General features: G+C 35.7%; 1 protein-coding gene and 1 long non-coding RNA gene across 4 annotated transcripts in view; both read left to right on the forward strand.

Moving 5' to 3' along the window:
* Positions 1–135: 135 nt before the first annotated feature.
* The window catches only part of LOC143230589 (uncharacterized), a 100,643-nt gene continuing 73,913 nt past the window's right edge, over positions 136–26,865 (forward strand). For 2 of the 3 annotated variants that reach the window (XR_013016527.1, XR_013016528.1), the window contains exon 1: positions 136–496. This is a non-coding gene — a long non-coding RNA (uncharacterized LOC143230589). The remainder of the gene's footprint in view (positions 497–26,865) is intronic. The other variant, XR_013016529.1, reaches the window with a different exon arrangement.
* Positions 842–25,790, forward strand: LOC143227910 (uncharacterized). Its single transcript, XM_076459268.1, has 3 exons — positions 842–891; positions 1,002–1,280; positions 24,278–25,790. The coding sequence occupies exons 1-3, from the start codon at positions 842–844 to the stop codon at positions 24,435–24,437; spliced, it is 489 nt and encodes a 162-aa protein (XP_076315383.1). The 3' UTR covers positions 24,438–25,790.

Consider the following 26,865-nt stretch of genomic DNA (forward strand, 5'->3'; position numbering starts at 1 on the left):
TAGATATTTACATTGTTTTGAAGAGAATTCTTGAAATTTTTACACCCACGTATACAAATCGAATGAATAATAATAATAATAATCTGTAACAGGGATTAAGTGAACGTTTCCGTCCCCTGTGGTAACGATGAACATTTCAAATAGATTGCTGTTGGTGTCGTTATAGGCGTACGTAACACGAATTATAGGCTTAACAAGATTTATTTTTTATATTATTATCGTGACGGAATGTATGTATATTTTGTGTTGCAAATATGTTGTAATGACAAGCTACCGACTTTTATTTTCGCCGGTGGCTTTTATGTGATACTCTTAACTTATATATTTTCTCCCCATGTTCTGCACTAATTTTTTTTTAAGTTGTGCTTGTTACATCACGTGATAGTGGTAGTAATAACGTTAACACAAACAGTGGAACTACAGTTTAGTAATTTGAGAAATTTATCAACAGACCTTGTCAACTAGTGCTTTATAATTATGTATCTTTGAAGCTTACGTAAGTACTACATCATTTGTTAACTTTGTAAAAAGGTTTTTCTAGTTGGAATTTTTTGTCACTTTCAGGGTAGACCATTTAGTCTTCTTAAAGAAATTCAGTTAGTCTATTTTCATACTCGTAATTTTCATATTGTATTCTTGTCAACAGATTAATATTCTAAAACGAATTTTGGTTTTAAAGAACATTATAAATGTCATTGGAAGACAACAGTTTATGCGATTAATTATTACGTTTAACCTTCGTGTATTTTTTATTTTGACAGTCATCCAGTTAAAGTATTGATATTATAAAACAAAAAATAACGTCGTGCATATATTACTGGATCACGTTATATCATCCATGATGAACGAGGCCAAAAATTCATCTGTTTTATTTGTTGGATATTATATTAAGTGTTCTTGATATGTCGAGATAAGTTTTTGAACAGTGCTCAAAAATAATTAATGTTGTAAAACAACCCACCATCCGCTGATTTTTAACCTTTCGTTCTGTTTGTGTACAGACTAGGTTATGTTTTATCGTTATTCAAGCAGGTGTGCTTTACTCTCATTGTGCGCGTGTCAGCACGCCGAACGTGTACTGTGGGATTTCCAAGCGAAAGGTCAGAGGTTAGCCCTACTTTTCTATCGCCCTGTTTGTCGAGTTTTGGGCGTGGTTTAACTTTTAAGTTTCGACTTGGAGAGGAAGGGGAAACACAGTGGCCTTGTCTCACAGCCCCTCTTCCCCAGTCGACATGGTCTTCTATCAGAAGGGGTTATTCATTCTGTGACAGAAAGAGAAGGTGAGTTTGTTATTACGCCCTATGAATAAACAACAGAAGTGTTCTCTCCCTTGGGGATTACAGTCGATTAACCTGACATAGCAAGATGGGCCAAGGGTGGGATAGAGTTGACCCGGGCAGGGCGGGGTCACCTTACGCCTCTTGTCTAAATTCCAGCGGCTTCTGGGGGCTACAGAAAGGAGGATAGGTCGGTATGAAAATTTGATGAGTGGAATTTTAAGTGGCTGTATATAGTAAAGAGCATTTAATAGTGAGATACAAGGAGTGTCGAGCTAGTATTAGAGAGAAAATGAGAGTTTATAACAAACTATAGGGTTAGATTGCCGTAGTTAGATATGTTGTTATGCCAGGTATTAAATGTGAACTATAAGTACCCTGGTACTGACATAAAACATAGGTAACAAACTAGATTTTTCTCTTTCAGATAATTGCGTTATACGAATTCAAATTGTTGCTTAGCTGTTTATTTGAGGTGTTGGAAGGCAATGGGAGGTTATGTGTCAGGCCTACGTTGTACTTCGTTTGGGAAATCACTCATTTTTTGAAGTTACAGAACGAAAAGCTAGTTCAAGTTTGTAACTTTTAGTCTGACCTTTCGCTTTAAATTGAATGTATTATGTTTTTCAGTTCCACGCGATAGACACGTGTCAAATTATATGGGCATTGTGGCCACACTATTAACAGAGAAAAGCTGTAAATATAGTACTTGTTTTTGAATTGTTTGTTTTTTGGAATTTTGCACAAAGCTACTCGAGGGCTATCTGCGCTAGCCGTCCCTAATTTGGCAGTGTAAGACTAGAGGGAAGGCAGCTAATCATCACCACCCACCGCCAACTCTTGGGCTACTCTTTTACCAACGAATAGCAGGAATGACCGTCACATTATACACCCCCACGGCTGGGAGGGCGAGCATGTTTAGCGCGACGCGGGCGCGAACCCGCGACCCTCGGATTACGAGTCACACGCCTTACGCGCTTGGCCATGCCAGGCCACTTGTTTTTGAAAGCACGACTCCATCTGCAGGAAGGGGAGGGAAAGTCTCTTGAAATTTTATGATAAATTATTCCGAGTTCTCACTATGTTGTAATTGTTCAGTTACGTGTTTATAGATCAAGAGAGAAAGCATGTGCTTTGATACCCAAAAATACCAAACTATTTCAATGAAACGTCTTAGTAACAGTCGATCAAGTTGTGTATACACATTACATACAACTGTCGACGGCCGGTCTTTATACCTTAAATAATTTTAGGCCTAATGACCGAAAGTAGTTAAACGTAGATTTCCTCTCTCTCAGCCCCCCAGTGGCTCAACGGTATGTCTGCGGACTTACAACGCTAAAAACCGGGTTTTGATACCCATGGTGGGCAGAGCACAGATAGCCCATTGTGTAGCTTTGTGCTTAATTCAAATCAACCTATCTCTCTCTTGTTGCTTTTTTTAACCTTAATATAATTCTTCAAAACAAAAAAAAATTACCATAATCACGGTTACTTAAGAAGTTAGTAAAATATGAAATCTGTACTTAGCATTACATTTTAAGACATAGTTTTTTTTTCTAATATCGTGAACCAAATGTATCTTGATAAAGCGTTTCGCAACAGTAAATTACCAGCCTTATCTCTTGGTTTTGCGTGAGAGACGCCAGTTTTTTTCCATGTTATATTTAACTTTATTTTATTATGATACGTGTGCGTATTATTGCTGTAATATATGTGACGAAATTTTGAGTAATGTTTTTTATTTTTCGTTGGAAAACATGCACAAATGATTGAAAAAATAAGGTTTAACTCTAATAGAAGGAAACTAGATTTGTTCTTACATGTACAGCAAACAACTTGTTACTGATAATTTTGTAATCGCTAAATTCATATCTCAAGAAATCTCCCATATATTTCTTAATGATCTTTTATAGCCGCAAGCCGACTTCTAGATTCGCAGAAGTTATTGAATAAAATATATCTGATATAATTGAAGCATATACATGTAAACTTGTTCTTATCAGAAACTGTTTTTAAAAATAAATATTAAGTAAAAAAAAAAAACATTTCGTTGGCGGTAAAGATGAACAACAGTGAATTTCCATGTAATTTAAGGGCTCGATTAAGAAATTGTGGAGAAATAGCGAGTTTATAGCTAAATCTCTGACCGAAAGGTTTTTTGATTTAATTATATACTGTGAAAAGAGAGAGCTAGCCTTTCGGAATAAATTAGACATAGGGACTATTTATTATATTAATTTATTAAAAGTAACTCTCGAGAAATATATTTACGGCATATTTATTTCGTAACAGCCCTTGGAGATTTTGGCGGAAATGTTTTATGGGCTGAAAAAGTAGGGATAGCCATTACCTTAAAAGTATGGTCACGTGACTTTAATTAAAAAACACAAAACAACAACTGTTGTTTTAGTGCCAAAAGTTTAAATTGTTTTACCATCCCTACGCCCAAAAGAAATTGTACACTTCTGGCCTGTAAACCAGGCAATTTATGTTTGCGTTGTTGTTAAAATCCCCGTGTAAGATAAAAGGGAAGATGGTACATTTATAGATAAGTGGTGACGTCAACAGGAGCATTGGAAGTCGTCCTAATGAGACTAGAATTCGTTTGAAAGAGAGTCAGTCGTAAGGCCAGTTAAAAACAGTGAGTGACCAGAGCCGCCAAGGGAAAAGGCGGGTATTGTTGGAACGTCTGTGCTAGATTAGGTCAGCCGCATCCCTGGCCTCCACCCTTTTACTGGATGCTACTGGCAGAACTAGTTAAGGCGCATGCGCGCTACCCAAATTTAGGTCAAAGGTTAGCTGGCAACATGTTGAATGGTTGCCAGGATTAGTTCAGTACTTTGGCGAATATAACCTCCCATCTGAGCTTTACAAGGTATATATAAATATATCAAAATAGAAAGACCCCACCCTGTAATGCAGGTGATCTCATATTTTATCTTTTTTTTTTTTATAAAACTAATAACCTTGTAGACGTTAGAGCGCCACCTAGGTCACTCTTACTTCCCTTCACGAACCTGATTATTATCGTAAAAATTGAACAAAATATGTTATTAAGGCTGATTTAATTCTGTTTATAGATGCAGCTATATAGAGAAGACCTTTCAAAAAAATTTGTAATTAGTAAGGCACGGTGGTTACATACAATCACCCTGATCTAGGTGGCAGTAACTATGCTGAAAAACTACATTCTTGTAATTGTGTTATTAACACACAACTCCGACGGACGCGGGGGAACGTTATCTGTGAAAGGAACGAGTAGAAATTATGAAGTTTGACGAACTTTCCCAGAAAGTAGTATTTAATTACAAATACCATGCGTCACCTTTTGTATATTTTAACTAAAATGTGAATATTTATGGAATAAAGAAAACAAATCGATTAACTTTAATTCGTAAATTCATGGTTTAAGACCCGTGCTTTTTAATAATATTATTATACAAAAATACATATAAAAATTGAAGAAATACTACGCTCGAAAATGAATTAAAAATGGTGCGATTAAAAGGAATTTGAAATTTTATACGCTAGATAAAGTAACTGCTAGATAACAGCCAAGCCATTACATTCGCTCCTGAAGTGGGCATGTAATAATATATTGTTCAAAGTTTCACAACACACGCTGCATATCTGGTGAACAAAATCCAGAGTACATAAACATTTCATTTTCATTCTTTTGAAGTCCGATTGAAGCGTTTTTTTATATTAATTAAATCATTGTGTGCACGTTAAGTATATAACTAAGGAGATTAGTTCTGAGCTGTAAAAATCAGTAATTCATTTAAACGAGTCTGAAATCTTGAGGTATCTCAGTCCCACGCATTTTTTTATATTAAAAGATTTTGTTTGTTTGTTTGGGAATTTCGCACAAAGCTACTCGAGGGCTATCTGTGCTAGCCGTCCCTAATTTAGCAGTGTAAGACTAGAGGGAAGGCAGCTAGTCATCACCACCCACCGCCAACTCTTGGGCTACTCTTTTACCAACGACTAGTGGGATTGACCGTCACATTATACACCCCCACGGCTGGGAGAGCGAGCATGTTTAGCGCGACGCGGGCGCGAACCCGCGACCCTCGGATTACGAGTCGCACGCCTTACGCGCTAGGCCATGCCGGGCCAATATTAAAAGAAAATCTACATTTAAGTTACATTTATTAGGCTTAATAGTATTTGTTCTTCAATGAAAATCAGAACAAGTCTCCAGTATCTCAACCGAGGTGTTCATAATAATTGAGATGACATTGGGGTCTTTTAAAACCTGAGCAGGTGGTTCGGGCACTCGACTCGCAATCTGAGGGTCGCGAATTTGAATCACCGTCACACCAAATATGCTAGCCCTTTCAACTATGAGGGTGTTATAATGCTACGATCCTATTATTCGTTGGTAAAAGAGTAACTCAAGAGTTGGCGGTGGGTGGTGATGACTAGTTGCCTTTTCTCTAGTCTTATACCAATAAATTAGGGACAGCTAGCGCAGATATTCCTCGTGTAGCTTTGTGCAAAATTAAAAACAAACAAACAAATCTTTTAAAGTCATTAACCAGAATGCAAATTTCTCTCAAAGTTACAACTTCAGTCACGACTGTCACAGTAATTTAACAGACGTGGAACAGCTGTATCAACTAGCGCATCAGTGATGAAAAACCTGATTGTTGTTCTGTTTCCTAACTTGCTTCATTCCTCATCCCCAAACAATGCTTAGTTACCCGACTAGCCTCTCCTTACCCATCCTCTCTGTCACTGTCCTGTTTTCTGGGTAACTTCACCCTTTATTACTACTAGTAACCCGACTAGCCTCTCCCTACCCATCCTCTCTGTCACTGTCCTGTTTTCTGGGTAACTTCACCCTTTATTACTACTAGTAACCCGACTAGCCTCTCCCTACCCATCCTCTCTGTCACTGTCCTGTTTTCTGTGTAACTTCACCCTTTATTACTACTAGTAACCCGACTAGCCTCTCCCTACCCATCCTCTCTGTCACTGTCCTGTAATCTCACCTTTTTACTACTAGTAACCTGACTAGCTCTCCTACCCATCCTCTCTGTCACTGTCCTGTTTTCTTGTAATCTTACCTTTATTACTACTAGTAACCTGACTAGCTCTCCCTACCCATCCTCTCTGTCACTGTCCTGTTTTCTGTAACTTCACCTTTATTACTACTAGTAACCTGACTAGCCTCCTACCCATCCTCTCTGTCACTGTCCTGTTTTCTGGGTAACTTCACCCTTTATTACTACTAGTAACCCGACTAGCCTCTCCCTACCCATCCTCTCTGTCACTGTCCTGTTTTCTAAATCGTCTTTCTTCTTTCTTCACTTCTTCCTCCATGTCAATACTTTTTTTCTTAATAGCCTTCTTTCTTTTTATCCCGTTATTGATATTTTGTTTTCACAGTAGTGTGCCTTTTTATCTATTGATATTTATATTTATAAGAAAAGTCAGTTGGAATATGAAACATAACTTCTATCTGCACATGATGCACACGTGCTTTTTAAATTCGAATTTCTATAATTGTTAACATCATATTTAACAAACTAAATACCTTAGTTAGGTATTTAGGGAGAGGCTAGTCGGGTTACTAGTAGTAATAAAGGGTGAAGTTACCCAGAAAACAGGACAGTGACAGAGAAGATGGGTAGGGAGAGGCTAGTCGGGTTACTAAATACCTAACCTAACCTAACACGTAGGTGTTAAATAACACAGTTGTTACATGCTGTCACTAGAAGCATCACTTAAATTAATGTGTTGTCAATCAAAGCAACTCTAAATAGTGTTCCTTCAACAACCAGAATGCATTGTATCTGTGCGACAACAGGGAATACAACAGCAAGTGTACTGTATCTGTGCGACAACGGGGAACGCGACATCTCGTGTACTTCTCATTTCTCGAACAGTTGCAATCATGTCTGACATTGTGCGAGACTTCATATAGTACATACGTGACTTTCAGATACCTCCAGAAACTGATCACACAGAAAGCAGTGTGAAATGATTGTGTCTTAAAAAGTGCCCATTCTAGTTACAATTGTGCACAAACAAACGTAATATCCATCTCATTTCGTTGCTGTAGCATAAAGTTGATATTGGTTGGCATGGTTTATTCATGCTTTACAACAGTGACAGGGTAAACTTGCAGTCTATATGCTGATGGTTCACAAAAAAAATCGTGTTCCAATAACAAAATCAGCCGTGAAACTACATTAGTATCAGAAAGGTATATGGGAAATATTACACATAAATTAGTTTCCAACCAAATAACGCACTTGCGTGTATTTATATTTCCAAAAACGACTGTAGTGTGGTTCATCGGTCTTTAAGATATTAGCAGGCTATTAGTAACCCACTTGAGACTTCTCAAGAACTGGAGTACAAAACATCAGGTTAGATTCTACTTCCTTTAGTGCATGAACGTAAGGCAGTTTGTAAGGAAACATTCGTAAAGTTGACCAAAGATACTGATGAACAATTGAAATTGGCTAGTCCAAACACCAGACGGCACGATATGCAGTGCTGCACCCACGTGCTGACTTGTTCTGCTACGACATGGCTGACCTCAGCGTTAATTCCAGTAGGTGTCGGTGATCTGCCCGTACGTGATTTATCACAAGTTAATCTAACCCTCAGATGTATTCTACGATAACCCCTTAAGAGTTGCCATAGCAATATGTTGGTAACACTTCACTAGTTCTCTTCACTATCACCAGTTTCGTGTAGGTTTATTATGATCGCATTGTCCTTATTCTCACGGGAAATATGCGAAATAAAACATAGTGGCGCCACCTCATTGCAGCATTTGGCAATTGTTACTTGCACGTATAGGATACCCTTAATAGCTGTGTGCAATTTCACCTTCTTGTGCCGTACTGTCAGTTAGATATAATGTTCAGAAGTGTGACACTGTTTGTAATCATCTTATATGAGTTGAACCTGGTCTTTTATTTATTCCCTTGTATATATATATTAGGCTTACGAAAATAAATCGCTCTTCGCTAGTACAGCTTTAAGTCTACGGATTTACAACGCTAAAATCAGGGTTTCGATTCCCCTCAGATAGCCCGATGTGGCTTTTCTATAAGAAAACACACATGAAAATAAATAACCTAGCTCTTTGAATCATATAAGTCCCCCGTTTTTGTGTAAACAAAAACAGAAAAACCCACGTACACAGTTTGTTAAGGATGTATTGGAATTTATGTAGTTTTCGTTTTCTCTGATGTTTTTGTGGTGACTGTTCTAGTTATTTTCAGACAAATGACTACCTACGTACTATTCGGCTGAGAGCTGTGACTGATCAATTCTGTTTAAGTGGTTTCGTACGTTACAACCCCAACACGAACGTTTTAATTCGTCACTTCTGATTTGGCATGCTAATTCGTCAGAATAAATCGTGGTATGACAAGAAGTTCTGCCGTGTACAAAAACAAGTCGTTTTCTGGTGAAAATCAAGATAAAAAATTACCAATATTTAATATTGTCGTTCTTTCAATTTAAATTGCTTATATGATATTGTGTTATCATTCGTCACTAGTGATTGCGTCCTATTTTTGGTTGACAGGGTCCCTGATGATATGGCTTCTTTTAATGATTGCTTCTTATATATGTACTTTGATTAACGCTATAAAAATATTGTATTGTATGCGTGATCGGTCGTTGTTATATGTAACCCATAACTTTTTGCTTAATATATTTCTATCTGTTGCATTTATTTTTCATTTTTTATACTGTATAAATCTACCAATTAAAAACCTACGCTAAATAAAATAGTCCCTGTTGCCTGATATATTGCTTGTCTTAATAATGTGTAAATGCGTCGTTACTGTGTATAAAACTACTGTTCATTATTTTAATAAAGTACTCAGTTAGAACATTACAATGTATTTTATTTAAGCATAAACCGGATGCAGACCTGTAGTGACCTCTGATGTTATTAATTATATCTAAAGGTCATTATTTCTCTTGAAAGGGGAATTCCCCGTTGCTGTTGGCAAGACTATTCGCAACTTTGACGAGATTATTTACTGCTCTGAACACAGGTGGCGCTTCAAGGTGAACTATTTTACATGGTAATGAAGGGCCATTCGCCCGTCACCTATCAGTCAGGTGTATAGCAAATTAGGTTTAAAAAATGTTAAGCAATATATTTTGTGAGGAGGGAAAAAAGGTATTGGCAAAAGGTCTGCCAGTAGTTTGATAAATAGGGAAATTGTCAGTAATTAACAACAATTTTTGAGAAGTAACTTTGGAAAACATACATTCTTAATAGCTTTTGATCAAATTTGTAGTGTAAATAGGAGATAGTGCATTGCGAAATATCCTGGTTTTGTGCCCCTGTAGATATGGTTGTGTAACTGCAATCTCTTTCATTAACTAAGTGTGTTGGAGGATGTAGGTATTTGTTAAGTGTATATTTTAATTTACTGGTGCTTGCTAGGCTAAGAATGTTGAGGGGGGAAATTAAATTTGCGCATAATTGAAGCTGAGATACACAGATGTTAATATTTTGAATGTTTAAGATTGTTAGCGGTCTACAGGGGTTGGTGGTATTTCCTGATACATTTAATAGATGTTAGTATTAATGTCAAAAATAATAAAATTCACAGCATAGTTTATCACTGTCTTCCACATTTCGAAATTCATAAATAAATGTCTTTTATTTTTTGTGTTTGAAACCTATTTTAAATTGTGTTGCTTCAGGCAACGTAACTGTGTTAAACCACTGTAATGTATAGAAGTAAGGACTTCCAGATTTTTAAGGAAAGAAGTAAGATAACAGCCACAGGGCTTGCGAAGGATAACTTGAGAAAAGCATAGTTGGATATTCCCTGTTTTAATGTAAGAAAATATATCGGTATAAAATATGAGTCTGTTTTTAAACAACAAAAATAAAAGGCCCCCAGCGGCCTAGCGATAAGTCTCTGGATTTATGCCACTAAAAATCGGGTTTCGATAACCGTGTTGGGCACTGGATATTACATTATTTTTGACTTTCATAGGTTTTATAATATTCATTCCGGAAAACTAATGCGTAACTCTATTCTACCGTCACAATGTCAACTTAAAATAGTAAATATTACACCCCCTCTTGAATATAACTAATACCTTACTCCCCTCTATAGGTAGGGAAATAAACAGTCTTAACGGTGGTGACCCTTCGTATACTCTTTTATAAAGATGTAATATGTATTTACTGTGTAGAGCAACTACACCTCTGTGTCACCACAACATAAGTTTGGTTCTGTGAATGGTTTTCTAACTACATCTTTGTGCCGCAACAACTTAAGTTTGGTTCTTTAAATGGTTTTGTAACTACATCCTTATGCCACAACAACAATTTTACAGCAAAATTATGTAGTATAAAAAAGTTAAATGGTGAAAATATTTATATTAACGTTTTCATCAGAGAGAAAACATATTTCCTGCGGTTAGTCTGTTAAATTCTTGGTTTTACTACATACGTTTCATAAATTATATGAAAACAACTGAAACTGTTATAAATGAACTGCACACACAAAAAGAGAGGCAGCGAAAAAAATTTATGAAAGACAGTGGGTAACAAACACCAGGGTGCCTTTGTAAATGGGGCTTTTAAAGTATTTAGCTAGAATAAAATAGCTTATTTACTTGTTGGCTTATTTTTTATCTATTCTTAATATAAATTATCATTACGTTATATTCTGTGCATGTTGGTGTTCAATAACATGCTAAATAGAATGAAGATATTCATTTTAATAAAATATAGGGTCCTTCTGATTTCTATGACATAAAAATCGAGCCCTCTGGCGAGTCAGCATTGTATTCAGGTTTTATAGTTTATTTACATCTATTTGGCCAGGTGGTTAAAGACACTTGACTCATAATCTGAGGGTCGCGGGTTCGAATCCCCGTCACACCAAACATGCTCGCCCTTTCAGCCGTGGGATCGTTAAAATGTTAGGCCAATCCCACTATTCGTTGGTTAAAGAGTAGCCCAAGAGTTGGCGGTAGGTGGTGATGACTAGGTGCTTTCCCTCTAGTCTTACACTGCTAAATTAGGGATGGCTAGCGCAGATAGTCTTCGTGTAGCTTTGCGCGAAATTCAAAACAAACCAAACCAAATTTTCTGGCCAGGTTAATAAAACATTTTTGTTTACGCCTCCGTTACAGTTTCTGTCTGTGTTCCAGGTTATTTTTAAACATGAATGCAGTAATAGGAAAAATATTGGAAGTATAAAAGTAAGTTAATTTTTTGTATGAATTTACTGAAAAAGTAAAGCATGGCAACTAACTCGCGTATGTCGATTGTTTTAATTTTGAATTACTGATTTTTTTAAAGTTAAATACAAAATTTAATATATATATATGTATATTGTTTCCAATATTTAACTCACTCCATTTCTGTCATTTCCCTCAAAAATATAAAGTATTTTTGTGTTTGGCCGGTCAAAGACCGCATTCACAAACCCATTATTAAAGTTGATTATTGATTAATTATATTATGAACGTGAATTAATAGCCTTCGAATAATCTCGAGTAAATTCGTCATTATGTTAAATATTTGCTAACGTCGTTCCCTCGCAATATTTAAGTCATTAACTCTTCGAAGTTAAACGTTGCGTTAAGTTTTTCAGGTTTAGTCGGCGTTACTAATGGATACTTATGTGCAACGTATGCTATTTAGGGCTAATAGAACTACGTTTTATTAGGTCTAACGATCTTAAAGGGACATTTTTGAAGTCTGTTCATCGTCACTAATGAATTTTGTGGGCAGGTTCAGTATTAAAACATATAACCAATACAATAATGCAGCTGAAAATACACATTTAGGGTTAACAGAACCAAATATTATTAGGCCTAACAAATTCTTTCCAAGGCAACATTACATCAGATGTGGATGTCACGTGACTTACTAAAGTTTATATTCAAAATTATTTAAATATAACGTGCTAATCCATATGTACATCCATTAGTTTTAAATAAAATACATTCATATTGATATATAGCATTTTCTGGACGCATCTATGATATAAGATGTTGTCTTGCAGCATTAGCCTAAAAACACTTTTAATTAAGTAATGTTTTCGAACCTTTTCTCAATAAAATTTGCCACCGTTTGATCAACTAATATATTTACCTCCTTGGAATCGCCTCATGCCTGAAAACAACAAATTAAAATAGTTAAACACATAATGCATGGTCTAAATTTGCCTAATCTCCATGTAACACTGGACACTAATATATCTTCTAAACACACCCGCCTCCTTGCAATACTGGACACTAAAATAGGGTCTAAACAAGGGGCGTTATAAATGAGACTTTCAAATACCACTATTCGGTCCTATGAGTATCCGAAGATTTAGTGATGGGTGGGTTTGACTAGCTGGCTATCGTTTCAAAAGTAGCGAGGAGTAGCGCAGATAGCATCTGTGTAATTTCACGCGAAACTAAAGAAACTACACATTAAAAACTAACTGTTGTTATTATATCGCACGTGAAACAAGTATATAATACCAATGAAAATTATTGTTCAATTAGCAGAATGGTATTGATTATCTTGATGGTGTATTAAAATATGAAAAATACTATGTGACGTAAGAATCCTTCATATTCCTCTAGTTGTCGTTTTTTCTCTCTCTTAAGATTAGAATATGTGGGTTCAAATTGTTTACTTTCCGTAAATTGAACTTAACGTTATGTATATCGAACCGTACATTCTAACAAGTGCAACTTAGTTACGTCAGTTGTGATGTAAGGTGTGCATCAGGACCGAAGTTATGAATTTTAAAGCCCACTGCGGGCTCAGTTGCGGGTCCTATATAGGCCTCGCATACGACGTATTCATCATGCGTATAGAGAGCCGAACTACGAAAAGAAGAAAACTATGCCTCGTTCAACAGCACGTGCTTAATGCCGGCGCTTACATGGAGAGACAAGAACATCACATAACAATAACGATTTCTTTATAATTTTTTCTTTGCATAAGATGTCTTAACTTAAAAAGAAAAAAGGGGTGTAACAGTTTATAGAATGTGACTTCTCAGATATCTTAATAATTACACGTGTATATAGAATAACTATATAACATAAAAACAATTTTTAAATAAGCCATCCATATTTTTACCTAATTTAATATATTTTGTGTAAGTGACCTCTGGTGGACGTTGATGTAGGAATGTCTAGACTTAACATTTGTAATAAAATGCTATAAGAGATATAAACGTTTTTTATGTATGTGAATTCTGCAGCCGTACACTCCTAACTAGGTTTTGGTTTTGTTTTCTAGCTAATTACAAGTTGCTATGGCTACTCTTTTTCAGTTATAATAAATAAGACACTCCTTTAGGCTACAACTCCTTTATTACGCATGAAACATTTTTGCTTAACGACGAACATTCAGGTTTATCTGATGTCCTTTCGTTATCGAATTTATTGTCATTCTTTTTCATTTTTTTCACTTTTCTATTTTTTTTTGCATCATTTTCCATTTTTGGGAATACTTACGTATAACATGAAAATCATTGATTAAACTTAAAGGTCTTAATGTTGCTAAGCCTAAAAAACTATTGGTTTCGACCACTAGGTGATGTTGGGAGTAAAACCCTTAATAATTAAATGAGTAGTTGCGTCTGTAATTGGAACAAATTAGAATCTGTTATATTGATAATAATAATTCCGATTAATTTAAATTGTGCACAATTTGGAATTATTAGCAAAAAGAAAGAAGATTATAAAAAATCCATTACGTCATTCATTTTAAGAAGTCAGACATCTTTACCTGTTTTTATTTTTTTTATCTCTTTAAAATGTCGTATTTAACGACGGGACTACTGTAATAAAGCGCCGCCTAATGGCAAACAGGCGCAGTCGAGTACTAAAGTTTTATAGAGTAAAGTTAATAGTTACTTAAAAAGAACAGAAGATATTAATCTACTGCTACTCTCCTAGGCCTATTTGCTGTCGTATAATGTCGTGACTTTTCCCTGTAAAGTTAGGGGAAATAAGCCCGCATGCATTCCACTCCTTCACGTATGACATACCATAAAACTTGTATTAACGGTGACATTCTAATGGTCCTGTTAACCTTAAGTGGCATTATACTGTTCTTCTGCAGTAAAATCTGTGCTAGTAAATGAAGTTAGGTGTATTATCAGCAGCGAACAAGAAGGAATATTAAAAGCTGTTCTTTACAATGATGCAATACTTCTTTTTTTTTTTAAGTATTTAAACATCTATTGAATATGCCCCTAATTCATTTTACTATAATAATAATATACAAACTGAGCCTTTCTTCATTGTTGACCTGGTTTTTGTATGCGTTTATAACTCGATGGTTTGTGCCTGGCGTGGCCAGTGGTTAACGTGCCCTGACTGAATTTAAAGATTTAAGTTTGTGATACAAAAACTCGATCCATGCCTGTGGACTGTGGGTTTCAGTCCAATCTCACTAATCTGTCAGACAATAGTTGGCGGCACGTGCTGTTAACCAGCTGCCCTCTCTAAAATTTATCACTTCAGAATAAACGACGACAGTGCCCATGCAAGTAGCCCACTGTGTATCTTTGCGCGAACTATTTAATACAAACCAGCAAAAACAGGCTGGTTTCTATTCACCGCCCACTCACTATATTTGGGATAAGTCAATATAAGTGGTTGGGAGATTGGATGGGGAGTTCTTGGTATTGTGGTTATTTTGTGGAATACATTGTTTCTTTTTCGATATGGTAAGTAACCTCGAGCTCGAGACGAGTCAGAATACTGCCACCATTGTACCGTTACATGCTACTTTAAGAATGTTTAGAATTGTATAATAATAATTTGTTCGTCTTCTGTATAAAAAAAACGTTGAAATTTTGCGCTGTGTTTGGAGAAACCAAATGAAAGTCAGTGCTATCGTTAATAGCTGAACTTTGCGAGATCACGTGCCCACCTCTTACCTACTGAATAAATACAGCACGTTAATGTGTTTTTTGAATGACCATTGGCGATTTATTGAACATTTTCAGGGCTAAAATAATCTACGTGCAGTTTAAAATGCTTCACAAGAGGACCTTATTAAAAATATTTTTTTATTTGTCATAACGAATATTTTTACTCGACGTTGAAAGGTGTAACGGAACGTGTGTGTGTGGTAAGCAATACGTTTTGTCAGAAATATTTTACACTGATTGTAACATACTGCTGTTCTCTAATATTATCTATGTATCTATACATATAAATAAACTCGGAGAGAGAGTTTAAGATTGCTAAGAGTAGGGGTCGTCGTCAGCTAAGACGGCTTTATTTTTCTAATAGGGTGGTTGGCTTTTGAGGAGTTGCCTTCAGATTTGGTAGATGCAGTGAATTTAAGAGAAGGTTTGATGAATAGTTCGGTCGAGATGGACCAATATGTTTCTTGTTGTCCGTAAATTATATGTGTGTAAAGCTAAGCCTAAAAGATTTTAACACGTACAAAGACAATTAATTCAATACAATAAAGGTGCATTTTGAACTAAATGTGAGAGGAAGTAGGTACTGGTTTTGGTTTCAAGTTTATTTATTTCAGAATAGTTCATCTTTCTTCACACAGCGACATCTAGATAAGAAAAAAGCTGCATTCCCCTTTCGTTTGAACACAATTATTTCTATATCAGAAGATGGATCACTTAAGACGTAATGAGGGGTCTCCAATAAAATATGGTTGAACCTTCTGTGGTGAATGAGGGGCTAAAACTCCTGGTTTTAGCAAATTTTCTGCCATGGAAAGTAAGTTGTACAAGATGTTACCCAACCCCACAGTATGTTATCCATGTTTCTTTATAAGCAGAATTGACGATTTTTATTCCTCTGTATAGCACTAGGTGGCGTACCTCCGATGCTAAATGTAGAAAATGGATTATTTTATTCGTGGTGGGTATTTTACTTTCGGAGTTTTGGGGTTTTGTGTGCGTTTGTATAGTTGTGAACCCTTGATAATACGTTCCTTTCCCCCAGAGGTTCAGAAACTAGGCTGAAGATTTATAATAATAATAATAAACAGGTTTTGATACCCCTGGTGGGTAGAGGACACATAGTTCTCAGACAAACCTTTGTGATATTACATCTTTAATTTTAGCTGATTGTGTGCGTTGATGTATCCAAACAGTGCTTTGAACTTGTTTACAATATCAAATTCTCTTTTTTTTTTTCTTCTAAGTTTGAGCTACTATCGGTAGGTGGTTCTAAAGTCTCATATCAGATCAGCCATCAACTCGAACAATGGGGAAAAAACGTTGACTGAAATGTTGGCCTGATATGTTTTCTTATTAACCTATGTGAATACAATTTTGACATCTCTTCTTGGTTTGAGGCTATAAGTTGATAGATATTACGCTGTACTAACTTTGAAAATTTCAAATGTTTACATTCATAATTATGGCTCCTGTGTGGTCTAATTATTTTTGTACTTGAATACAGTTTATAGTTTACAGTTGTATTTTTGCCTAATGTTTTAATCAAATAGTGGTCCCTTTTGTTTCTCAAAACCGGTTCTGTCGAAGCAAACAAATAGTTCTGGACCACTGGTGCGAGAGGTATGTTTCTAGATACCTATCTAGAGAGAACATAAATAAATAATAACTTCAGATTGGAATACGTCATTATGTACTAATTATTAGGTGATTTTCATTGCTCTAGTTCTATTAACCTCGCCTAATGAACTTTGACCTCAAACCTAGAGCTTTGAAAAATCATGTTATATTGAAATTCAAAACTGTCTAATTTTCACAGTTGCAGCGAAGGTCACCCGGGTTTCTAGCTCGTGGGTAAACCTTCTCACTAAAGTTACAGCACTTTCTTTGTTAAGGTGTGACGTCACTGTGAGTAACTTGCAAGACCTATTTTTAGTAGATTTGGCAGTTATACAATAAGCGTAGATTTCAACATATTAAAGCTTGTTCCCAGTAATTCTGCGGTAAATCTAAGGAGCTTGTAAAGCAAAACACCGGGTTTCGATACTCTTCATGGGCAGCGCACTATGCAGCTTTGTGCCTAACAACAAATAAACTTTGCGGTTTATGTATACTGTAAGAAAAAACAACGTTTTGCTAAAACAAGCTTATTTGTAACAAACTACACTCAGCAATGAATGTCATTTTTTATCAGTATCTCTTCTTCATCTTGGACTGTCCCCCGCTGGTACAGCGGTAAGTCAGTCTACGGATTTGCAACGCTAAAATCAGGGGTTCGATTACCTTCGGTGAGCTCAGCAGATAGCTCTATGCGGCTTTGCTGTAGAAAAAAATTCTTTTTAGACTAAATTAATATCTTCCTCCTGTGGCATAAAGAAGTAATTAAGAAGTGTTAACTACTGAATACAGTTGACGTTTGCAGGCGTGGCGTAGAAAAATAGTAGTTAAAAAGTGTTAACCAATGAACAGCCTATATTTCTAGGTGTAATTTCAACCCAAATTACGTATCAGCAATTTTAAAGACCGAATTTAAATGCTGTGTGTATGTGTGTGTGTGTGTGTGTTCTTGTGTGTTTTTACACTGCTAAATTAGGGACGGCTAGCGCAGATAACCCTCGAGTAGCTTTGCGCGAAATAAAAAAAAAACAAACTTTCTGAAACTTTTTTTTTTCGCGCGTATCACTTTACATCAAACCACGTCCTCTTCTTTATTGTTATAATTTTGCGTCCTCCGCTAGTACAGCGGTAAGTCTACGGATTTACAACGCTGAAATCAAGGGTTCGTTCTCCTCGGTGGGCTCAGCAGATAATCCGATGTGGCTTTGTTATAAGAAATCATATACACACACATTATAATTTTGAACGTGCGTATCAGTGCTGTCACCTGATGGATATAATCTCACATTCTTTATGGTTAATAACCATTTAGTTTACGTAGGCTACTCTCTGTGATTTTTATAATTTTTTCTAACCCATCTGGGTAGTGTTAAGATATATTTTAATATCCAGTTAATTACGTACATCATTTAATACTCTATTTTTAAAATTAAATATATCACCTGCTTCGTTTAGGTACGTTTAAGGGAAAACACAAAACACATAGAGTTAGAAAACTGAATGTATGTAATTAACACCAAACACCCATACTTAACATCTAAGTATATAAATGAATGTTTGTACCGTAGTTCCTTTGAGCCTATTGGGCCAATTTCATCTCAAGTTTGTATGTAAACAAACACTATGAACTGTGGGTAATGCCCTAAGTTGGTCAAAGTTGTACTTAACCCTACTTCTATTTTGTAAAGCCTGTGGGCTAATAACTTCCATCCTACTGAATCATTCTCACACAAACTTGCAGGTTCGAATCCCTGTCACGCCAAACTTGTTTGCCTTTTCAGCCAGGTGGCGTTATAATATAATGCGACAGTCAGTCCCACTATTCATTGATAAAATAGTAACCCAAGAGTTGGCAGTAGATGTTGTAAATAGCTGCTTTCTCTCTAGTCTTGCGCTGCTAAATTAGGGACGGCTATCATAAATAACCCTTGGGGGAGCTTTGCGCGAAATTCAGAACAAACACATCAATCATCCTTGTCAGGTTGACACTTCTTAAAGTGGTGCATATTCGAAATATGAAAGTTGCTGGATTGTTTCTCGAACAACCATGGTGTTGTCATGGTCAGTAAAATGTAAGGTGTTCAAGGTTGGGATCTCCTCAAAATCTTTTGCAGATATAAACTGGAAATATTGTTTATGAGGAAGCTTTGTTATGATTTAATTTATTTTTTTTTATATTTAAGTTATTACTTTGAGATATATTATTACTGTTAAATTCACATTAGTTTAATTACGTTTAGTCATTTCCCCGTGAGGCGTCTCTTTCAACCAAACACAAGGACTGCATGCTTGACACATAGCATAGCTAAGCCATGAATTCTTGACAACACTGTGTGCTGATGTATCGCCATCTAGTGGCTAAGGACGAAATGAGCTTAAATTTGCAACATTAATTTGTTCTTCAAACCAAAATAATTATTCTGTTTATTAGCAGAAAATTTAATGTCGAGATCTCACGTTATTTAAGGTCATTTGCAGTTGATAAATTTTTGTTTGTTTTGACAGTGATTTCCATATTATTAGCTATTTCGTAACAACTCGTAATACAAAATACGTATACGTGGTATTTTGTGTAAATTTATAAAATTGTCACTTGCGATATTAAATACATACATTAACTTAATTTCAAACGATGATAAATACAGTAAAAAAAGCATTTTATTCTTTAGCTGTCGTTGCGATATCTTTAGGTAAAAATAAACATTAAGCCAATGCGATTCCTGGTGTTATAATCGGTAAGTAATCGTTACCATATATTTATTTTATTTAAAAGAAAGTAAGCTGAATAATATGCAACAAATACTAATTATATTTTTAACTAAAAAGAAAATAAACAAGGTAATAAATAAGCAAGATTTTCTTTGTTAAACTGTGTCTGTGTATTTGATAGTTCGTGGTTAGTATCCCGTTGCAGTAAAATCGCATTTCCCACTTTGATGCCGTAAGTGACTACTATACGAATGGTGATCAACTTTTACCGCTAGGCCAGATAGAAGTAGCTCAAGGGTTGGTAGTGGGCGCTTTTAACTAGCAAAATTAGGAACCGCTTTGCTCAGATAATCCAAACATAGAGCTCTGTTGAAAGTTCCGAAACAAGCTGTTTATTTAAAAATAACTCCTTCAGTATTTTAGCAATAAGCCTAAGAGCTTATTACATTAAAATTGGGTTTCTATACTTGTAGGGGCCTAGTGGTTAGTGCACTTCGGTTGCAGGTTCGAATCCATTACTAAACACGCTCACAATTTCAGCCGTGAGGACGTTATAATGTCACGATCAATCACACTATTCGTTGATAAAGAGCCACCCAAGATTTTTCGGTAGGTGGTGGTGTTTGTTTGTTTTTGTTTTTTGAATTTCGCGCAAAGCTACTCGAGGGCTATCTGCGATAGCCGTCACTAATTTAGCAGTGCAAGACTAGAGGGAAGACAGCTAGTCATCGCCACCCACTGCCATCTCTTGGGCTACTCTTTTATCAACGAATGGTTGGATTGACCATAACATTATAATGCCCCCACGACTGAAAGGGCGAGCATATTTGGTGCGACCGGGAGTCAAACCCACGACCCTCGGATGACGAGTCGAACGCCTCAACACACTTGGCCATGCCGGGCCAAGTGGTGTTGACTAGCTGCATTCTTTCTAGTCCATCAAAGCTAAATTAGGGACTGTCACTACAAGATGGCCCGACATGACCAGATGGGTTAAACGTTCGACTCGTAATCCGAGAGTTGCGGGTTCGAATCCCACTCACACCAAACATGCTGGCCATTTCAGCTGTGGGGTGTTATAATGTGACGTTCAATCCCACTATTCGTTGGTAAAAGAGAAGCCCAAGAATTGGAGGTGGGTGGTGATGACTAGCTGCCTTCCCTCTAGTCTTACACTGCTAAATTAGGGACGGCTATCGCAGATAGCTCTCGAGTAGCTTTGCGCGAAATTCAAAAACAAACAGTAAAAGATAACACTCGTGTAACTTTGTGAGAAATTTAAAAACAGAAGAAATTCATTGTTACTTGCAACAACTGAACCTATAAGTCAGTCACCCTGATAAAGAAAACAACTGTCTTTCCCAAATCTTACAATTACCCACCTTTCCTTTATATTCAGATTATAGCATAAACAAACCAGGACCCTTTATCTTATCGTTCTACTGGTAATTATCACAACTTCGCTAACACCAGTGTAAGATAATCTTTCCATCTCCAAAATCATATAGTCCTTTGAAAATGTTTCAATAAAATATTATAATTTCTTAGATAAGTAGACTAAAAACTGTGCCGCTAACGAGTTGTTATTGGCGAGCGATTCGATCCTGGGTCCTCTTGACGGAAGTCGAGTGGCCTATGGAATGGGTTGCCTTCAGATATTCTGGAGGCAGTAAATTAGAGTGGATTTAAAATAAACTTAATAGATATATAACTGGCAAGGGCTGGCTTTAGGTTTTTTCAGTTGTTTTAGTTTGGCTTATAGAATGAGACAGCAGAGATGAACCAACAGGTCCATTGTTGTCTCTAGACATTGTTATAAACGTATCAATACAGAAACAGTTCTTAGAACTTCCTTAAAGACGCCTGCAGGTTGACAGCTGAAACATTGGTAAAACTAATTAGCAACTTCATTAATAGCTAGATACTAATTATTAATTAGACTTCGATGATCGTATAAGCTACTGACCCTGACAAGGAGTGATACACGATCACCACAACTTTACCGCGAGGTGATCCAAATTAGGTTAATTTAAATGCGTTACTTAAAAGTCGTTCGTCAGATATCTGTCCAACTTACAAATTGATCCGAGTTATCCTTTAATATTTCAACATGATTAATAGAGCTGCTTTATCGATGTTATTAACGTAAGAGAGAAAAAATATCAAAGACCCAAGAACACTGATCAGCAAAACACTCCATAACTGATGAGGATTCAGTTTGATTAGACCATATTATCCAACTCATACTGGTGTGATTCTCCTAGCTAATCAGTTGTGTGTCACTTTATCAAAAGCTATTTGAAAATTCAAGTCTACACCCTTTCTATCGTCCGGATAGCAAGTAACTCCATTGAGAGAAAGAAAAAAATAGATAATAGATGAACAATGCATTATTAATAAGTAATACATTTGTCATATTAGAAGAAAATAAGCTAAGTAATAAGTAATATTCAAATATTTTTAGTTCTTTTTTAAAGAGAAAAATAAACTAGATAGTAAGCAATAATTAAGCGCTACTTCTATGGTAAGTATGAGATTTAAAAAAAATCAAATAGTTTCGTAAAAATTTCAAATTTCTCTTAAACCTAAAAGTTCAGTCACAAAAATAATATTTGACATTTGGAAGGTTATAAACTTGGGATGTAAATTTTTAAATATCATACGTAATCAAAGTTTTGTGTTTATTTCCGCGATTTTGAATTAACTTTGCAACGCCATTTCCTGAATTGTATGAATATTTTATGTTTCGAAACATTTGCCTACTTTAACGATAAACTTTCAGAATTACGAAAGTGTTCTTACATTACAGAACCAGTTAGGCTTAGCTGAAATTCGTGTATTTGGCATCTTAACGATGAATAATAAAATAAAACTCAGACAAGGTTTCGTATGTTTATTGCTGTATAACAATGAAATAATAGTCCAGCATGAAATTCGTCATGAATACAGGTTTTCATATGAAAATGTATGCAGCAACAAGACTCGTCGTATATCTTGTTCCCCATATTGAATTGCAAGGTGGCCTTCATCGAAAATCAGTTTTATTCAAATCTACACGTAGAAATGGCATCTTAATACCCAAAACTATACTTTTCTTGTCCGATATTTTATTATAGTATTGAATTTAATGTAAGAAACTTCCTAGTTTCGATACAGTTATGAGTTAGTTTACAATACAATTTATAAATAGCATTGTGAGTCCAGCTAAGAGATTTCATCACTCGGTAATAGCATCTCATAAGGCACATTTCCTACATTTAAATTTTTTTGTAAATCATAGTTACGTAGCTAAATATAAAATTATTAAAACAAACGATTAAACCTGTCATGTAGCACATGCATTAAGATGCACACCTGTTACACTTATACCACAATATGAAACATTATCCATCATTAATGTGAAGTTTATTCAAAGAGATAAAGACAACACTTAAGGCACTAACAAGTATCCCGACATTATTGTACTTTATGTCTTAATAATTATTTGATTCATCCATGTGTAATCTTCTTCATTGTAGACAACGCGAAGTCTATCCCAACTATCACGGTATTATTTGATAAATTGTTTAGAACTTAGTTATGTAGATGAACTGCTTGTTATAGAAACACAAGTACAGAGGACGACGTGTCGAAAATCTTTCGCCTTTTATCTTTAGGCAGTTGTTGTCCATTCAACTGACTCTTATCAGGGTCTTTTCAAGCATTAATCTTTGTGGTAGTTGTTGGCATGGCACCGGTCGAGCTCATCACAGGACTTGGAAACCTTTGGTATGGTTGTCCATAGATACTCGATCCACTCGAGCCCAACCACCATTATAGTTCAGAGACTATTGATTGACAATTTATATGTATATCAAGAGTAGTAAGAAGTTCTGTTTACATACTATACAGGAGTGGCCTACATTGGAGATATATTTTTTCCGTTGTTTATCTTTCTTGGACAAAGAGAAGTACTTTCTGATCTAGATCACGTTATTAATTGAGCAATTGCAACCTACAAATGTATGAAAGAAGACCTCGCATTTGCTTGGACGAAGAATATTGACAGTGAATGTATAAGAACACTTTTTTCCAGCTCCAAAGGTAATCTAATACTGTTGGACGTGTAACTATTGCACATTGACAATGCTCAAAGGTACAAAATCAGTGTCCACTTCTCAGGGTCATTAGCGTATCTATCGTGAGCTACATGGGCTTCGATGTAAGGAGTCTGTTATCTGCCTTTTTCTGATAGTCTGTGTTTATTGAAACCAAAATCAAGAATATCCTTATAATGGGTTCTGAGAACCTTGACATCCTTCAGGTTCACAGTTGCTAAGAGCTCGCATGCAACTCAGATTTATTCTCATCTGCACTCGCAAAGTTATATCAGTCGCACGGCAGACCTGTGTTTGATGTGAATCTCGTGCGAACATCTTGTTCATGTTTTTTTTTATGTTTTAGGCTTCAAGAAATGTTACTGTCCCATAGAAAGCCTTCTTACAGTTTCAATTTGTTTGGTAACATATTATAAATAAACATATGTTGTATATATTTCAAATTTCGTTGCTTTAGCTGGTGACTAAAATGCTTACCATCCAACATTTTGGCATCTACAAGTGTTTCATCTGAAACTAGTTATTTAGTCTAGTTCTGTATTAATTTGAAGACAACTTGTCGATTTAAAAACTAGCTGCACAGTATAGTGTTCCTAAGGTTCATCACAAACGAAAGAAACAATGCTTCAAAACCGGATCATGTTTACACAAGACTTCTGGTTCTCTTTAACAGGCTCATCAAAGAAGAAACAGACAGTGCTTCTAAACCGGATCATGTTTACCCAGGATTTCTGGTTCTCTGTAACAGATTAATCATAGAAGAAACAGTGCTTCTAAACCGGATCATGTTTACACAGGACTTCTGGTTCGGCCCGGCATGGCCAGGTGCTTAAGGAACTCGACTCGTAATCCGAGGGTCGCGGGTTCGAATCCCCGTCACACGAAACATGCTCACCCTTTCAGCCGTGAGGGCATTATAATGTTACGGTCAATCCCACTATTCGTTGGTAAGAGTAGTCCGAGAGTTGGCGATAGGTTGTGATAACTAGCTGCCTTCCCTCTAGTCTTACACTGCTAAATTAGGTACGGCTAGCGCAGATAGCCCTCGTGTAGCTTTGCGCAAAATTAAAAAAACAAGAAACAAACAGACTTTTGGTTCTCTGTAACAAGTTCATCACAGAAGAAATAGGCAGTGCTTCTAAACCGGATCACGTTTACCTGGGACTTCTGGTTCTCTGTAACAGATTCATCATAGAAGAAACAGTGTTTCTAAACCGGATCATGTTTTCACAGGTCTTCTGGTTTTCTTTAACATGCTCGTAAAAGAAGAAATTCATGGTGTTTCTCATTATATTCAAATGGTTTAGTAGAATAGTAAATTACAAAGGCTAGAAAAATGTATTTTGCTATTTGCTGGTATTTAAAATGACGCACAGCTGATTACAAAGTTACACATTTTACATTTGTTGTAGGTGGGCGGGTGTTGTTAACTAGACACTGGGTTGGTTAAGTAAACCAACAGTTCAGTATTTTGAAAAATTCACGTTTCGTTTTTTTTTTCTGGATTCTCTCTTCTGTAATCTGCCCATGTTCAGATAAGTCAGGAAATAAATACTGGGTAACTCCTGGAAATTAGAAAAATATGTAAATTTTGAGGCTTGGATTAACAAATTAAAATTAAAAGTTATACACATTTATAAAAACAAAAAGAGTGAAAGTAATGGATTAGAAATTTAAGTTTTGGTTTTTAAATTGTAGCTTCAGGACTGTAGTGTGCCTACTATGACTGCTAATGTAGGTAAATATCTATTTCATTATCCAATGAAGTAAGACCACTTTGGTAGACGATAAGTCTAAGTTCCACGTGATTAGCACGTGGGGGTAACATGAAACAGCACTTAATATGCTTTTGGTTGTACAGTGTTTTTTAGACTGGCTCTTACGGGAAACAATGTCACGTGGAATGTTGAAAAAATTAAATAAAAATATTTAATGTACAAATAAAAATCTACCAGTGTTAGTATGTTTATATAGCGTAGCTAATTCCGATTTACTCGAAATGTCAGTAACCTACAACTGCAGCTTAATCCTCGATCTTGGTAATTCTGTACTATCTAGATGGACATAATTCAGCCATCAAGAGCCTTTAAGATCCTCGAATAAAAATATTTGATTTATTATAATTTAGATAGTTTCATTCATTTGTCTATTATTTGATTTTGTACTTAAGAAATTGATATGCGAGTCAGTTCATGTTAGCCTGTTTTTTATTTTCATAGATCATATTAAACTATGTAGGAAAACGGTATTTCCTGAAGTTGATTTTCTGTAGTAACATACATTTCTTTAAATAAATAAGGAGAGAAAGGAAAAAAAATGTTCTATAGTTTCTTTGACGTGAAATAATAGGTGATTTAATAAACAGTACAAATCTAACAATGATTAGCAATAGGCACTGGAGCGACTAATTTTTATAGAGGATTTAATAAACAGTAGAAATCTAACAATGATTAGCAATAGGCATTGGAGCGACTAATTTTTATAGAGGATTTAATAAACAGTACAAATCTAACAATGATTAGCAATAGGCACTGGAGCGACTAATATTGTGAAGGATTTAATAAACAGCAGAAATCTAACAATGATTAGCCATAGGCACTGAAACGATTAATGTTTCAATTAAACAAAATATGAAGTGTGAGATTTCAATATTTTTAAATTATTATGTTTAACTTTAATGTAGTTTTTTTACGATCGTGAAACGACAAATAAATGTGTATACTGTCGTCAGTTTGAGAACAGTTAAATTTGAATGAAAAGTAAATCCAAGATATATATTTAAGTTACCCCCCTTCAAGTGACACAGCAGTATTTCTGCGGACGTATAGTACTAGAAACCGGGTTTCGATACCCGTGGTGGGTAGAGCAAAGGTAGCCCATTGCACAACTTTTCGCTTGACTTCAGACAAGTAATTAGTCAGGTATTTGTGGAATTATTTCTGGCAAAGCAACATCTAATTGTGATATTTTTATCGTTATGCAATAAAAACAAAATTGAAGCATGTAAATAATTAAAAACGTTTTTATTTATTGCTGTTTTAAGAGAGAAAGTTAGAAAAAATACTTGAATGCATTGATTACGTGTTACCTTTTCTTCGAACTCACGTCACTTCAACTTCTAATTTAAGTTACCTGATATTAATTAAATCATTCCAGTGATTGATTAGAGTTTATTGTCGTGGTCGGTTTTATTTCTAGTACTTCCTGAATCTCGCCGCCAAGGTAATTACTGTTTGTCACTCATAGACCGTGTTTCCTACC

The sequence above is a fragment of the Tachypleus tridentatus genome, chromosome 10 (genome assembly GCF_004210375.1).
Source record: "Tachypleus tridentatus isolate NWPU-2018 chromosome 10, ASM421037v1, whole genome shotgun sequence".
In the NCBI taxonomy this organism is placed as follows: Eukaryota; Metazoa; Arthropoda; class Merostomata; order Xiphosura; family Limulidae; genus Tachypleus; species Tachypleus tridentatus.

Excerpts from the sequence above, each read along its gene's own strand:
- LOC143227910 (XM_076459268.1), top strand. The coding sequence starts at position 842 with ATGAACGAGGCCAAAAATTCATCTGTTTTATTTGTTGGATATTATATT. Across the intron at positions 892-1,001 it reads TTTGTTGGATATTATATTAA|ACTAGGTTATGTTTTATCGT; the intron begins GTGTTCTTGATA and ends GTTTGTGTACAG. Across the intron at positions 1,281-24,277 it reads TTCTGTGACAGAAAGAGAAG|GCTCATCAAAGAAGAAACAG; the intron begins GTGAGTTTGTTA and ends TCTCTTTAACAG.